The following is a 17,608-nucleotide window of genomic DNA, read 5'->3' as shown; positions in this document are numbered from 1 at the left end:
TCTTTATGATTTTTTATTTTATTTTTGGCAATAACATTGCGAATATTCTTTTGTAAATATTTGCTGTATTTCATAGGACTGTAACAATCCCATTAATCGTGGTTAATCGATTATTGAAAAAAAAATCATAAACTGATTTAGTAATGGATTCATTGTTGACTAGAGTAAAGAGAATTTGCAGCCATGGAAACATGACTTGAGCTGAAAGAACAACCCACTTAGACCAAAATTGTAAAAAAAAAAAAAGTTTAATATTTTTGCATTTAAAATAAAATAAAAGCACTATAATGCAAGTGGAAAAATTTGTTTTACCTTGAAGGATCTCCTGTAGCGGACTATCTTACCGTAGATTCTGACTGAAGACTCTGGTTGTACGACAGTCTAAAAAAGAGGATGCTGACGGTTATCCATAATGTTCTTAATTACATGAATTTATCTTTGTACAATAATCCAGAGGTTTTAGAAGAGGCGCCTGAACACAGGCAACATTTTTTATGAGCTTTATTTTCTTTAAGCAATTTGCTCTGATGCTGTTAATCACCCTCTCTCCACCATACTTAGAGAAGATATTCAGCATCTTGCTGCTCTGTCCCTTTTCGTGTTGTCACAATATAAAAAAAACTGCTAATTCTATATCAGTACTAAGGAAAGTTTTGTACACTTGATACAAAATCATAGGGATAAAAAATGACAAATGATTAAAGGCATGAAAAATATTTTTGTTAACATGAAAAATCTTTTTTTAAATCTGGATTTAGAATCAAAGATTACTGAATAATAAATACAAAAATTATCGTCCCACATATTTGATAATATTTTAAGGATATCTGATTTGTTACAGTTTAATGTAGAAATATTCCAGTAATATTAAATGAAACAATAAAACAAAATCTAATAACCGCAAATAGATGGCTTCACAGTTACGTTTCCTGTCCTGTCTGCTGTTTATATAAAGGCTGAGCTGTTTATACTCCTTCAACACCTCACTTCCTTTGGGTTTAACTTATTTCTATTACTCCTGAAATCTGCAGTCATCTAAGTTGGTGTTTTTTTTTCAGCAAGTCATAGATGCACAGAGTAAAACAGGTAATTGTACTGTCTCCCTATAGCACTCTATGCACAACTGTTTAATCTCACAAATGGCCCCCTAGGCCACACTTTGAACACACCTCACTCTCTCATTTTCCTACCGCGGTTCATCTTCTACTCTTTTAGTGGCACAAAACAACTTGCTCTTTCTGACATGAGACAAGTACTATTCCAAAAAAAAAAAAAAGAGAAATCATTGCAATTGGTTTTACTTCATAGCCCAGGCAAGAGGTAGAGATGATTTTCCTGTAAGTGCAAGAAAAATGTGCTGAGATCCAGGAATGTATGGAAAGAGACCTGGAGGAAAAGGCCTTTATTACTTCATAACGGTTTCTGATCCCCAAAATATAACTGTTGCTTCTCAAACGTCTGAAAAATATAGTGGTTAAGAAAAGAAGCATGTAAGTTAAAACGTATGTGTTCATAAAGTATGAATTATATTTGCAATGTGACGATCGTCCAAGTAAAAACTTTGACAAAGGCAGCTTATATTGGGCTGCCTTTCTGCTACTCTTAATTTGCATGAAGCTACTTTGTAGAAAAATGCAGAATGTTTGTTTTTTTCTTGTTTATTGCAAGTTCTTCAAAGCAAAATGCTTTCAAAGACATTGAGAAGAATGACTGGCATTTTTCAGAGATTTAACCATTTGATTAGGCTTCATGTCATCAAACCATCTCTTATCATCTTAAGCCGCTGTCACACCCTGACGATTTAACCAGCATATGCCTAGTGTATGAAAACTCTGGTTTTGGATAAGCTATACATCACGACTTATGAGTAAATTACACTAACATATTTTTGCCAAAGAGTAACTTGTGCATAACTTATGCGTAACTTATGCATAACTTATCAAGATCTCCAACGCATATCAACCTTTTTGACGTGTTCCAGATGACCACTGAATGTGTTTCTAACTTACAGCTACTGTTTAATGGCGTGCTGGCAGCGTTTTGATATAAAAGGGGGTTCACAGGAGGAAACCGTCAGTTCTCCTCCAGACTTCATCACCATCATAGGGTGAGCGTGAAGGAGAGTGTGATGGATCCTCCCTGCGTTCACACCCACAGGCACAACCAACAAACCTAGCAGTCATGATGCTGAGTCTAAAAGCAGCTAGGTTAATACTGTGATCAAAGACATCTTTTCATGCAGGCTGGGCGCCTCTGGGTGCATTGCTGCCCCCCTCAGGAGACTGGCTTGTGCATTATTTCATGCACACTGCCGCTGCCGTGCGTCCTTGGAAATAAGTTCTGGACTCGTTATAAATATGCTATGTATACGCCCAAGATTGAAAAAAAATTCATAGAGTTTAGCGTACTGTATGCCACAGTTTTAGAAGATTCTGGGGCGTCAGGCATAACCTGGCTAAATCGGCATGGTTTGGCACGGACTTTACATCATCTTTCCAGCATTTTTTTTTTTGGCTACCCTGTCAGGTTTCAGTCTGAGGCCAACGGTGTAGTTTTTGGATTTCCTCTTATTGGACTGAATTTCAAGAGATCAAATGGAGCTCAACATGGCTTAACTTGTGTTTCATGTCAGTCGGGTTAAACAAAGCTCAATTTCCAGTAGCTTTACCTTGGAAAAATCCGGAACTTCTCCAGTCAGTTCTTTGTGTGCTTTTTTTGAGGTTTCACCCATAAGCTTCCTTTAAATCTGCATGTTGCTTTCTCGTTTGTTGTGTCCAGGTGAGCTGTTCTCCAGCCAATAATGAAACCTATCAGGAACGACTGCTTCGACTAGAAGGAGACAAGGAATCTCTGGTTTTACAGGTCAGAGCTGAATATTCTGTCATTTCAAATGTTTGTGAATCTATATAAAGCATTTTACCTCTGATGTTTATTATTTTAATGCTTATTCGGGTCCAATTATGTCTCCCCGGCAGGGTTTAGCCCAACTTTAAAAACAGACTCAGCTTACATGGTCTGCGTTTAAGGATCTTAAGTTGTTTTGGCTTATTTCATGACAAATCATGCCCAGACACTTTCTCATCCTCCTGTGAAAACTGACAACTTCCACAACAACTTTAATGTCAAGACTGTAAAACTTAAGCATGATAATTATAGGACTTGGAGCTCTGTGTTGTCAACAGGTTCCCTATGTGCTCAGATCAGCCTAATAGCTGGTTCAGGCAGCTGGGATCTCCACAGTCTGTCTTTAAATTCTTTATATTTAATTTGCTGTTATCAGACTCTTGCTGCCTGGTTCCCGTCTGTTTTTTTCTTTTTTCTCTCCGGTGCACACGCTCAGCTGAACGACCCCAGCTCACTAAGTTATCATAAAGTCCGTATCTCGTTCCTTGCCGCCACCTCTCCCCCACATGCACACCTACTTGTTACACATTCCTCATCTGACATCAGCTCTGATTGGCTGATAACCAGGATGACCGGGACTTCTGTTTCTTTCAGGGAGGATTTAATTGGTTGTTGACAGTTTCTCTCTCTTGTGGGTTTCCGCTTTACTTTCTCCTTACCTGCTTCTACTTCTGGACTGCATATATGAAGCATTGCTCTGCTTCAGCTTTTATTCCTCTTTTATTGAACGGATAAGACCTCTGTGGTTGGTATAAAACGACCACGTTGTTCAATAAGGAACTGTTTTCCTTAGTTCTCACCAGAGGTAAGAACTGACTTTAAACTTCCTTTTTACAGTTTATACAGTCTTACTGAAGCTGTTTGAAAATTGTTTTTGTAGTGTTTAGTTATACTTATTTCAACCATCAGGTATTACATAAGAGTTAGATATTTCTATGTTTAGTATTATCTTACAAAGCAAACATAGATTTTATTTCTATGCGTTTGGTGCTTTGTTAGGAAGGACAGGAGGTTAAATCCCTTAACGAGTGTTGAGTCAAAAAGTTGGCTGTTTGACAGGACATTTCTGCCGGGCTGAAAGTCGGGGAAGGGACGGAGAATCAGCTGCTGTCAGATGGATTTGGCACACTGCTGTGAAGGAAGACTGGTTGAAGTGCGTTTGGCAGGAGGGGATTTTGTTGTCTGGGAGGTTATAGGAACTGTGAAGCCAATTCCTGAGTGACAAGCTGCTGAGTGAATGAATGTTGCCGTGGAGTTTATTATTTATATAGGCTGGTAGAGATGTGTGGACATTACAGAAAGTCCTGTTCAATTTACTGACCGTAGCTTAATTCTTAGATATACACAACGCCTTATAGATGAATCCTTTCATTTTGAAAGTTTTACATTTTAAACCAAATAATAAAACACCATCATAGTATTTTTTTTCAATATTTCATGTGGTTACTTAGCTAACAAAACACAAATGTTATTATTGTGAAGTGAAAGAAAAATGATTATTTCCTGAGGACAAGAATAAATTCACTTTCCGAATACATCAACAACTTTTTTTATGAAAGCCTGATATTTTATCACGGCAGGTGGACAAATGGTACATTTGCATATTGTTTATTTGCGTTTGGTATTTTGTTATATTTTAACATTTTATTGTTACATCTGTATTAAATACTGACTGAATACAAAAAAAAATATTATAAAACTGATTTATAAGATGTAACAAAAAAGGAACCTATTAGGTTAATGGAGAAAATAAGATGGTGAAAATATGTGAAGCTGTTATTCAATTAAATTCAGTTTATTTCTATAGCACCAATTCACAACACATGTCATCTCAAGGCACTTTCCAGTTCACCAGATCATCCAGTCACATTGATTCAAAGTTTTCTATCTAAGGAAAACCAGCTGATTGCATCGACTCATTGACTCTTCAGCAATCCCTCACACTAAGTGGAGAGGAAAAACTCCCTTTTAACAGGAAGAAACCTCCAGCAGAACCAGGCTCAGTGTGAGCGGCCATCTGCCGAGGCCCACTGGGGTTAAAAGATGCAGAAAAGACACAGAGGCAGAGATACAAAAAGTAACTGTAAAAGGCAGCCCCGTCCAGGAAACACACAGCCAGGCAGACGAGCTCCGAGCCAGCTCCCATGTCAGAGGATGAAGAGAGCACATCCAGCTAGTCACAGTCAGAGAAACAGGACCACACTGGAAAACATGCTAAGCTCCAACATCTAGAAACAAAGGTGTTGATGGCAGCAGCACAGCTGATATTTCTCTCCAGGATGGAGTCACAGCCAAACAGGAACAGACCAGATGAAGCTACTATGAGAAACAGCAGAGAGAGCAGAACGTTAGAGATTGAACTAACAGATTCTGCACTGTGGGCGAATAGAATGATGAAATAGGGGTCCCTATGTCCTCCGGCAGTCTAAGCCTATAGCAGCAGAACTATAGAGATAGCTCAGGATAACCAGAGCCACTCTAACCATAAGCTCTATCAAAAAGGAAAGTTTTAAGCCTAGCCTTAAAAGTAGTATATATTTTCCAATGAAGAGAGATGTAAAACTATCATTGAAAAACAGTTAAACAATTTTGTTTATATGAATCGTAGGCTAACTTTGTTTTTAGTGTTACCAAGCAGTCAGTCCTTAGCCTGACGTAGTCCGACTCAATTCTAGTCAGAATGAGTCTGATGCTGCTCCATAGAGCTGTGATTATGGGGCGTGTTTCGAACGAACCAGGAAAAAAAATGCCTCTGCACTCAATTGGATAGACCTACAACCAATAAGAGCAACGGAGTGCGTGACGTATGTTAAGCCACGCATAGTTGTTGTCAACAAAAATCAAAGCGTGCAGTTGCACGCCTAGAATCAGAAGATGAGCCTTGATGGCGTTTCTCTGTTCCTCTTTTAAAATTAATTTGCTGTCGATATCTTCTAGAACAGACCTAATAGCAGAATCTACTCACCTCAACTCTCCAGCGGCAGCCATTGTTGTTGTCACCCATGCGAGCTTTGGTCACGTGGTTGATTACGTTACTGTTGATCATCTGTCCATCATCGTATAAAGCCCGCCCTGACAATTTCATTGGCCCGCCAGATATTGTGCGAGCATACTCGCGCTAATATTGAGCAATGCCAGACCGAACTTCCCGACCTCAAACGTTGTGGGCGGGACTAAGTTCGGAATGACACCCAGGCTAGTCAGTCCTGGGGCTGCACTTTTAAATTGGTGGTTCTGGTTGCTCCTAGACAATCATCAATTATCAGCTAGAAGAAATGCATTTAATAAAAATACCTTCCAAATCTACCATTCTCACATCCTCCCCCTTCTTAGCTCAGAAGATAAGTTATGCTGCTCCTCCACGCAGCACTGCTAAATGGGCTCTATTTAGTTGATAACTTAAGTAGTTAATCCAAAGCCACCACCTGAAAGGATGTTATCTCCTAACAGGTGAGCGTTTTAACCGACCAGGTAGAGGCGCAGGGGGAGAAAATCAGAGACCTGGAAACCTCTTTGGAGGAGCACCGCCAGAAACTCGCCTCCACTGAGGAGATGCTGCAACAGGTAAAACATTTCAAAAGCACTAATATAGTTTGCAGAGTTTTAACAGTTTTTAAATGGTTGTTTAAATGCTTACAAGATTTTTTCCTATTTATGTTTTATGTTATATTTAAATGAGGGCAGCGGTTGAATTATTGTGGTCCATGGACATGGCTAATGCTTTTGTATTTTCATTTTGTTTTTTATCACTTTTGTTGATTATTATTAAACACCATTTTTTGGTCATTTCAGGCACTTTGATCGTTCAGTGTTCACTGCTGTCTTATTTTTTTAATCCAGTAAAACAGCGTAAAACACACCTGTGATGTGAATTTGTGGTCAGAAAGATGAAGCAGGGGTAGAACTACTGATATCTTTACTTTCATCAGAGTATTTGGGCTGCACACAGCTTAAAGCTGCTCTGTTTACCTGCATACTTTGTCAGGCAGCTGGAGATCACAATCACATCCATCCTGCAAAAGCTTTATCCTGCATGTTTGTGGTTAAAGCAGCGCCTTCTTTTTTGCCGTTATACATGCCCTGCATATACAGCCACGCATACCTCCACTAAATCATACCACAGCTGCAAGTACAGATCTGTTATGATAAACAGAATCACAGCCCTAATGAGCAAGATTCAGCTCTACTGACAACCTGCAGCTTAAAGGCACCAGTTTCTTTTGGCCTCTAACTATATAATGCCAATATTTATATTTCAAAAGACTACCAGTCTTGTTCAGAATGCAGAAAATTGAGCTGGTTGCATGCTGAATAAGAAGTTTCAGGTGTTTGAATTAAAAGTTCTTACCTGATGCATTTAATCAAAAGTCTTCCAGACTCCAACAGGAGAAAAGAGAAGAGACGGAAAAACTGTGTCTGGTTTAAAGTAGAGCCGGTGTTCTGTCAGAACAGCAAAGCTGAGGTTTTTATCTAACCTAAATTAATTCTGACTCACAATATAAACCACAGCCAATGTTTGCTTTGATTTTAAACAAGAAACAAAATTACCCAAATTAAAATTTCTGCGCACAAATTTTTTACTACCAAAGAAACTTATTTTAAATAAATTTTGACTGATATGGTTTTATCTGTAGAGGCTTCTTCTCTTACTATCCTGGAAACTTTAATCATGTCTGGCTATTTCTACATCCAAAATATAACAGTATAATCAAAACTGAGTTTCTTTTATAAAAGTTAAAATAAACTTTCTTTTGCTGAATGTTACACAGCTGCTAAAATTCAATGTGGGGATAATTCTTTGCTGCACATGTGTATTAAAACAACATATGCTGTTCTGACAGAACTCCGGGACTTTAACATGCTAATTTTGATTAATTACTGAATAAAGATTGTGTTGAGAAGAATGACTGCTGTTGGAAAAAACACTAAAATCTTTATACATTTAATCTTTTTTTTTCATATATATATATAACCACATACCAAAGTCCCAAGCGTAAACTTTTGTATTCACCGTTTCTCTTACACCCATAAACCCAACACACAACCAGCATCACGAGTGTTGGTACACAGCTTAAAAACTCAGCAACACAGAACCGAACGTAGCTCCCCAGGTGTTATTTTATAGACGTAACACTCAGGTACGACGCATCATGCGTGTGACTTTGTTTACATTACAACGTCAACCTGCAGTTAGCACAGGGAGTTATACTCGCTATGTTTACTGCCACAGGCAGGCAGTTGGTAATGAATCAAATAAGACTCATGTGTCAGGATGCACAGCTGGAGCCAGCCCACAGCCAAAATAATAACTCCACATCTGGAAAATAAAACAACTATCTGGAAAAATTGGGTTCCAACATGAATAGTTTAAGTAACTGACTTGAGGAAAATAAAGTAGCCTCAGTTTATCAAAAGTCTGTTCTAAATGCACTAAATATTGACTGTTGAAAAGCAAATGTTAGGCTATGCTTTATGCTCTACTGCCATTCTTCTGTTGTCAGTTTAAGAAATTTAACTTTAACTTCTGTTTACAGCAAAGGTTAAACTATTAAAGGTAATAGTGCAAAACCTGTGTCTACATATTTTTTTTACCGTATTCACTAGAAGGAATTGTGCTAAAATGAATGTCCATGTGCTTTTCACACTTTCATAGGAAGAACTTTTTAAAGAATTTGCTTAAAATATCTGGGTTTACCATCAAGCTAAATGATAAAACCTTCAACCGATCTGATGGTTGAATAATGGATTAAACATGATAAACATTTGTGGTGCTTTGTTTCTAAGTTTAACACATAATTTTTATTCAATATAAGGTTTCCAATTAAAATGCAAATAATTGGGATTAATTACAAACCCTGTATTCGGCTCTATTAGAATAAATAACAGTCACGCCACCACTTTCAATGTTTAATTATAAGTGGACACATGATGTTAATGTGTGACAGATTTCCCCACATGTAACGATTCTTTTCACGAGACAGCAGGCATCACTGCTGAGGAAATTTTGCTGCCATGCTATGCGAAAAAAAAAATAAATAAGGCCAGCCTTTTTTTTTTTTTTTAGTATTAATTTCCTGTCTTGTTCTAAATGTACATCTCTAACATGGTAAAATATCTCTAACCGAGTCATTATTCCTGCTGCAGTGTCTTCAATGGGAATTGTAGGTTAAGTTGAAAGCCTTTAATAATGTTTTTATTATTGGTGGATCTAGAAAATTTCACAATAGCAAGGATAAAGGAGGCACAAAATGTCTATTTAGGATGACGGTGCACTTTAGATGCGCAAGTAAATCTCTCATATATAAATAGAATCCTCTGGATATTAAAAAAACACTTTTACACTTTATTTTTTCTTCTAAGAAACAAAGACAAGTTTAGGATATATGCTAACTGAGAAAAACAAATTTTCCACAAAATAAATAAAATAATTAGACAAATTCATGAAAAGTGATGTAATTACCGTAGTGGACTGATCTCAGCCATTACTTTTAGGAGCTCTTGTTGTGCTGGGCTGTAAAAACGTTTCTCAAAGTGATTAAAATCTTTGCTGCACTGGAATCTATCCAGATAATAAATACATATGAGGTGGATCGGTTCAAAAGGCTGGACTGCCTGACTTCCTTTTCTCCATCATCAGTCGACTTTCTCTGATTCTGAGATCTTCTCATCTTCACCAGTTATACTAACTGTTCTAGTTCCAGCTGTCACCCCCTCGATCTTCCCTTAAATCCCTCATATCATCCATCATTTTTGAAGACAATACAAATGTCTCCACTTTATATCTGCATTTTAAAAGCATCACGGCTTGTAAAAGAAAAAAACAGTCCCCTTATTAGAATAGTATATCACTATATTAACCCTGAAATTTTTAATTACTGTCACACTAACAGTCCTTATTACAAATAATATGATGGAAGAAATTTTTTTTTTTTTTTTACAGTATAGTATAACATATAAGAATTATATTGTTGGTATATTAGTGTTAATTTTTACAGGCTGTAAGCGGCTTTTAGACAATGGTGGTATTTGTAAATCCAAGTACTATAATGAGATAAAAGTAGGAGGCAGCTTAGAAGGCAAAGCTCCACAACAAGTGGGCAGCGTCCTCCCTCTGCCCCCCTGTATATCCACTCCTGGTTTTTATTCTGCATTAGATATTGTTTCACGCTTTAAATAGCCTGTAAGGTCATAAAATGACCAAGTATTTTCTATAAAAGATTAGGCTTAAAAAGGTAATTTTATTAGTGTGCTTATAACCATAATAATAATAAAGTTTATTTGTAATGCACTTTGTATTTAAGAAAAATTAGAAAGGGCTACAGGTAAAAGTCATCAAATCAAATTAAAAGCTAAACATCACTGTAAAATACAGATGAATAAATAAGTCAGTGGCATAATTATAAAAGGTTAACAGTCGTAAGTTCTGCTAAAAAGAAATGTCATAGTCAGAGTGAAGCATGGTGGAGAACCTGTATTTATTTATCCTAAGATATTGGTTAATGTTTACATTTTTTTTTTACATAAGTATGATCTATATTTAAAAATCTGAACTGTAAAAGTTCTAAAATTTAAAGTCACTGAAACCAACAGAAACCTGGAGTTATTCCACAGGTTTTCATGGCAAAGGTTTAATATGACTGTAAAAAATAACTTCTTATAGCTAGATCTTGAACGCACACCATCGTAATGGTTCTAATTAAAACCTGCTAAAGAACGAGATGGAAGGTTTCAGCTGGGAGTGATAATTAATAAATTAAGGAGTGGCAGTTTGTTTTATTGCATGTTCTCATTGTCCTTGTCCTCCTTTGACTCATATCCTGAGCTGAAGTCATGAGTATGACACAAACTCAAAGGAGTCTCAAAAGGTCAAAGTTCAACAGTGTTTCCTGGAATGAATTAGGCAAAGTTTACCCTAAAACAAATAAAGACGAAGTGACTTGTCCTTCCTGTAATGCTAACAGTCTGTTTCATCATGTTAGTCAGTCAGGCAGTCTATCATAGATAAATCAAACCAAATATCTCACAAAAATACAATATTATTCAATATCAATAATTATTATTTGTGCAGTGAAACTGATAAAAAATTTAAAAGATTTTTTTCTTGATATATAACTTAAATTAAATATAGATACATATGAGGGATTAATTACACAAAATACCTGTAAGTGGACAAAACTCTGAGCACTATAGCAGCGAAGTTCCTCAAATATGAAGATTTGTACAAATGAAAATAAATCTGGCTCTAGGCATGGCATAAAACAGCACCTCAGCAGCAATGGAGATGAATTTGCTGCTGCTATTAGAAAATGTTTCAGGAAGTGACTTATAAAAGACTCGTAAAAAGCATCAAGACATCCAACATAAAGGTCTCCATGAAGCTCAGTGATCTGAGCACCATATTTGGTCTACAGACCCTGAGCTTTCCCTGGTTTGATTCCCAACATTAGTCTCCTGCATGTTTTCTTTCTCTCTCTGACTCTCTCCTGCTTTTCTTTTAAATGTGCTGGTGATGAAATCCCACTTGTATCACAAACTATAAAAAAAAACATCCAATATAAATATTAAATACAAGCACTAGTGGCCTAGAAGTCAACTTATCCTTTGGATTTAGAGTCTGGATCTGGGAATATTTAACAGCAGCTGTAAAAATTCTGACTAATAAGTCATTTTCATACCAGATTATTGGGTTTTAAAAAGAAGCAATGAAAATTTTCACTGGATTCTCTGAACAAAGATTCTCTTGTAGAAACGAGAGACGAAAGTATTTTCTATTCCATTAGAAGACAAGCTGCGCAATCATGAAAATATTTTGGAGATTTCAGTCACATATTGTACTTACTGTATAATGTGTGCATTTGATTTTAGTGGAAGACATGGGCACCTACCTCAGGCACAAAGCCCTGGGAAAATCTAGTAACATTACCCTGTTAAATATGTCAAGCCTGAGGTCTTAAGAGCTAATGGGAAAATGTCAAATGTCTGCATCGCTAGTTAACAATACAAGCGGCTAATGAAGAAACCTGTGCAACTTTAAAACCTCAGCTGAACCACATGTTGATGCCATCCAGCCACTAATTTCATGCAAAGGCAGTACAACAAAGGTTTGACACTAAACTTCATAAAATATAGACATACTCTTAATTGCATCAGCATTTGTATTAAAAAAATCCTATTTCTAATTGTCTTTATTGATATAATATGTTTCTGAAAAGCTACATTATAGATGTTCATTATCTTACATCAATAGTCACTTAAAACTAAACATGGACATATATCACTGTGTTAAAACATGTCAGCAGAGCACTAATTAAATACTCAAAAACCTTAAAAAAAACTACAAAAATATCCCTTTAAAAGTCAGTTTAACAGACAACATCATGTTTTAATCATGATCAAATCCTTCTACTTACTAACAGGACTAACATGATACTTCGTACACATTAAATTCGGAGGAAGATAAATAATTAAAATTGATGTGATTCACTTTTGCTGTTAATTAATTGCTCAGCCGAAGACATTTTCCATTAGTCAACATGTTGCATAAATGCTGATGTTGGCACTTAGCCCAACAGACGGTAATCATAGTCCAGTGTACCAAAATAATTGTACATGCAGACTGCAATTTTTGGGGGGAAAAAAGGTGATATAACATATTTTTTATTTTTATGTATCTTTTATTTTTAAGGTGACAAAAACCAACACTTTTCTCAGCCACTTTAACAACAGATCAGAGCAGGGAGGGTTTTGTCCCCAGTTTGTCTTGACGTCAGCAGTGAAGTAAACTCATGAATTCTTTCAGGCTGGACACAAAAGGATCCCATCCCAGACTGCCACCAAATCAGCCTTCTGTTTAAACTCCTCAACAGGGTCTTTGTCTGCTTTGTCAACACTGAGAGTAAAAAGGCCCCGCAGCTCCAAAATAAAACAGCCTCACCAGAGGTTTGACGCTTCTCTCCATCATTCAATTAGCTCTGACTAACATTTCTGGACTTCTGTAAAAAAAAAATATATATATTATATATATATATATATATATATATTTATTTTCTGATCAATGTTTTCTGCAGTCCATCATGGTTTAGGACTCTCTGTTTTCAGTAGAACTGATATGCGTCCGTTTTACTGGTTTTATAAGGAGCTGTTAAAGACGCTGATCAAACACATAAAGTGATACAGGATGGTTGGTAAAGAGAGCTCAAGGTGAGGAAGCTGATAATGGATGTCTGCGTCTCTTTTGTGGAGTTTTGTTGCATCCTTATAGCAAATGGGAAACTTGGAGTTTTCCGTTTGACATCAGAGTTTCTTCAACCTCTCTTTCTGTTACCATAGTAACACTCTCCCCAAACCTGGAGCAGGTTTTCCTTAATAAACTCAGTGTGTCCTCTTTCCGCCCTGATGAAGTCTATCGTAGTTTTGTATGAACAATAAAAAGAAAATCCGTCAGTAGGTCCGTTAGAGACATTGTGTTAAAAACACAAACATTGCATGTCCTTTTGATGAGGATCCAAATAAAGAATGAACGGCATTGATTCAGAGAGTTAAGTATTTCTAGGGAGAGGGTTCTCAGACCGCATATAGACATCCTTTACTATTCAGAAAGTTAACTTCATGAGCATTACCATTTCACCTCATTCCATTACATACATCTACGACCTCATCCATCATCACATTAGCAGCATTGTACAGACTTAACAAGAAATTAACAGGACTTGTTGATATGTGATATAGAAAACAACTGCACTGTCGAAGAGCCACTTAGTATTTACTGTATAAAAACAGAGAAAATTAAAATAAGGAGGAACCCATGAGATGATGCACAGGTCCTACCTGTTAGAGCATTGTTTTTATACTTCATCTTCACCTGTAGACAGGTGCATCCCCCCCCCCCCCCCCCCCCGAGAGATTACACCAAAATAGAATAAAAACTGACCCAGTACAATTAAGAGGTATATTAGTTTTCTCTCGTAATGTATATTGTTGGTACTACCAACTATGGCAGGCTGTTTTGACATTTATGAATATGACAAAATATGTATTTTTGATATCTTAAATACATTTTTTCAAGTCAAAATGAAGATATAAAACAAAACGACATTCTTCTTAACTAAACAAAATGTTATTGAGGTCTAAAAAAGAATTTCAGATTACTAAATTAATGTTAACAAAATTTTCATCATTTTGAACAAAGAAGAACTGATGTGTCACATATAAATACATACCTATAAATACAGTTCTATGAAACTTTATTAGTACAAATTTTGTTAACTTTTTAAAATTCAATATCTTATATCAAATATTTTTTACAGTTCTGACAGCTCCAGCTTTGACAGCTTTTCATACTTGTTATGCATGTGGTTAAAACTGAGTGGTTAGTTGGATTAAGCTAACTCACAGCAGCTGTTAAACCAATAACTCAGTTTCCAACCTTAGGCTTGATCAATTCAGAGTTGAGGATTTGAGTCAGTTGCTAAACCTGCTTTGTGAAACCTTAGGTCAGTTATGTACTGCGGATAAATCCAAATATTCCCACAATTGCTAACTATGCACTGTTTGTAGAGTCCAAATGAGCAAACTTCAGAGATGGTTTTGCATCATAGCCTGAATATTTGAAAATATATCAGTTTTTCTCCATCAGCATGCTTTCAATCCAAAAGATTTTGACCTTGTCATTCAAACTGCTACTTGACATAGAATTTTTTATAAAATCTATTTTCACCTAAAATGCTAAGACCGTAAATAATAGCGGGGATTGAACACTTTTGAATAGAGCTACCTGACAGTTTTATGCTGTAAAAAGTAGGTAATGGCATATTTTAAGAGCATAAAGTATAAAACTCTTGACAGACTTGAGACATTGTCAGCGTGGCAATGACTGGATCTATATGGTTGAATGAACCTGGCCTGATTCTGGACGGAAAAAACAACTCGGGTGGTATGAAAGTGGCAGACAGAGTACAGTGCATCCCACACACTGTCATAAGACATATCATAACATAACTCCTGTTCTGAAACCTTTGCACAGGTTTTAACAGCGCTATAATGTTGTGTTATCATAGTAGCAAGCAATACCCTCACACAGCCATAGGAATCAAATATTTCTCTACAAGACCCTTAATAAATATCCAACTGTTCTTTTGGTACAATTGTGGCAACATACTACATCCAACACACTTCACCTATTTACTATTAAATAATTTCAAATGTATCTTTGAAATTTATGCTTAGATATTTCTTCTGTTTTTCTTTGTTGCAGGATAGGAAATACAACCTTTGGGTGCACTAGAAAGCATCGTAAATACTTTTTTCCCCTTTTATTTTAGTTAGGAACCCAGATGAGATGTCCACTGTAGTGATAAATATATATACTGTATATATGAGTAAAGGATATCTAGAACGTGATAATTTGGCATGCATTGCTTCTTATAATTTAGTCAAAGCAATGTTAAGCAGCTGGGCTGAGGCCGACCACCACAGACGTCTGATAAATTACCTCTAAATATTGCAGCTTATTCCTCTGTAATGTGACGCCAGTGTTAGATTGCGAACTGACAGTCAGCTGCCATAACTAAAAGGATTTTCTGAGCTGCTGTAATTATAAGCTTTTGACTGTCTGTCTGGTGTTGACACAGCTTGTTTACTATGTCCCCTTGGAGTGGAACTGTATCTGTTTGTGGTCAGAGTGTCGGTTTTTAAGCCTTTTCAATATAACTTTAACATTGGGAATGAATTAGGACAGATGGTTAGGTGGATAGTGAACTAAATAAAGTTTAGTTATGCTCTATGCTTGAACTGCAACAATTGTTTAGTTACGCTGGTGAAGATTCTCAGTCATCCAGGTCATAGTCATTCCAAAAAAGTTAAAAAATAAGACTTTGTTTCCTAGTTTGTTTCCAAGTTTGAAGCCGTTTCGCTTAAAGCTTTGAACTCAACACCAATTCTGAAAAAGCTTCCTGGATGGGAAACGAAACGTCTTCACACTTGAGAGCAAAGTCCAGTGGATTGTTTTTTTTACTCGTCTGTCATACCTCACCACTTTAAAACCCATTCCTAATGTGATGCCTTACTTCAGTGTTAATGGAAATGTTTCTACTTTACTGATGTGATGAAATAAATTAAAAATTTCCCAACACTGACAATATCATCATTAACCTTAACCCCTGTATCTGCTACTTATACGCCTGCTTTTTTTCTTTCTCACTGAAGAATGTCATAGTTGTGCTTGCTCTTCCCATTCTGCATGCAAACTGCAGCCTAAAACTTCGATGCTTACTTTGGTCTCCCAGCAACCAGCACAGCCAAACCTGGACACTATTTGGAAGAGTGGTTTCTCTTTCATTACTCTGAGCTCCTTTGTTTCAGTACAACATACTACTTCCTCTAACTGGATATTGGATGTCTGTACCCATTATGTGATGGTTGAAATTTAACCCATTATCAACCCCATGGAGAAGTGGTTAAAGTTTTTAATTAGAATGAAGGGAACAGCCCCGTTTTAAACCCAGTTGCGTCAATGTAAAATATTTGCCATGTCGGAAGGATAATTTTCCAAAGATAACAATGAAACTATGTTGCCTGTTTCAATCCTATACTTGTAGTGGCTTTACAAAGAGAAAACAATCTTTGTATTCCATTGAACAAGACTATTCTGAGCATAAATCATTTATTGATCATTGATCTAACAGAGTATTACACATGCATTAGAAATTTCTAATATTAAAGACAGGATTTTATGTACATCTTTCTAAAATGTCTTCCGGCAAGACATTACACCCACATTCCACCTCATTGACTGATCACTCTGTGAACTGAAGGCGTACCCTTAATGGTGCGTTAATTAAAAACCATTCTATAAAATATTACAAAATGGAACTGGAAACTGCATGTGGGGTAAATATATAAATATATTATTATTCAAGTTAGTCAGTCATGAGGATCTACTTGTTTTATACTCTTATCCGAATTGATATTAGGTTGTTCTGACCTAATCTTAAGAAGAAAAATATATATTTGAATGTCTACCTAATGAAAATGTAGACGTAAACAATCAGTGATTTCATACCAGAACTTCTATCCTAGTTACCAAAAGAAAAAGATTAGATTCAGAAGATCATCAGTGCATTGCTTCTCAAGTATGGATTATAAAAAAACAAGAAACAGAATCGGAAGTAAGTTGGATGAGGAATTGAAAGCTGAGTCATAAAACCAGATAAGTTTTTTATACTCAGAGGAGTTTACATCACTTATCTGCCTCTTTTTCGGACATGCTTTTTTCCCCTTCTATCGACCAATAAAGGACAGCGATATTAATAGTCAGCAGCTAGCCTGTGTGTTCACGAGAGCATGTATATTTAGCTTTGTGGGGTCTTTAGCTCCCCAGCCAGTGTTCTCTTACTGTGGGAAAAACATTGTGCTGAGTGGAGTTTCTCAATCCCTGCATGTAAGACTCAACTATGTTTTGCATTTCTGGCTCCCGCAAAATTAACATCAGTGTTTCGCATTTAAATGTACAACTAAAGTCAAAAAGTACATTTTTTTTTATGTTGTTTATGTTCAGGAGCTGATGAGCAGGACTTCTCTGGAGACTCAGAAGCTGGATCTGATGGACGAAGTGTCCTACCTGAAACTGAAGCTGGTCACCATGGAGGAGACGCGAACCAACACAAACCCACAGGATGCCGCCGACACAAAGAACAACAAAGCTGAG

At 36.5% G+C, this 17,608-nt stretch overlaps 1 protein-coding gene across 17 annotated transcripts in view; it reads left to right on the top strand.

Annotated features, from left to right (window-relative positions):
* Positions 1 to 17,608, top strand: part of ppfibp2b (PPFIA binding protein 2b) — a 156,930-nt gene that overhangs the window by 80,441 nt on the left and 58,881 nt on the right. For 15 of the 17 annotated variants that reach the window (XM_038268575.1, XM_038268573.1, XM_038268578.1 and 12 more), the window contains 3 exons: positions 2,779 to 2,862; positions 6,355 to 6,468; positions 17,459 to 17,608. In XM_038268575.1, the coding sequence (XP_038124503.1) occupies positions 2,779 to 2,862; positions 6,355 to 6,468; positions 17,459 to 17,608 (348 nt within the window). Of the gene's footprint in view, positions 1 to 2,778; positions 2,863 to 3,556; positions 3,710 to 6,354; positions 6,469 to 17,256; positions 17,342 to 17,458 lie in introns of those variants that run through there. The other 2 variants (XM_038268584.1, XM_038268585.1) reach the window with 2 other exon arrangements.

This window comes from Cyprinodon tularosa, unplaced genomic scaffold (genome assembly GCF_016077235.1).
Source record: "Cyprinodon tularosa strain WSP-4 unplaced genomic scaffold, ASM1607723v1 ctg703, whole genome shotgun sequence".
NCBI lineage: Eukaryota > Metazoa > Chordata > Actinopteri > Cyprinodontiformes > Cyprinodontidae > Cyprinodon > Cyprinodon tularosa.
Note: the sequence above shows the minus strand (reverse complement) of the source record. Positions and strands in the feature narration are given on the sequence as shown.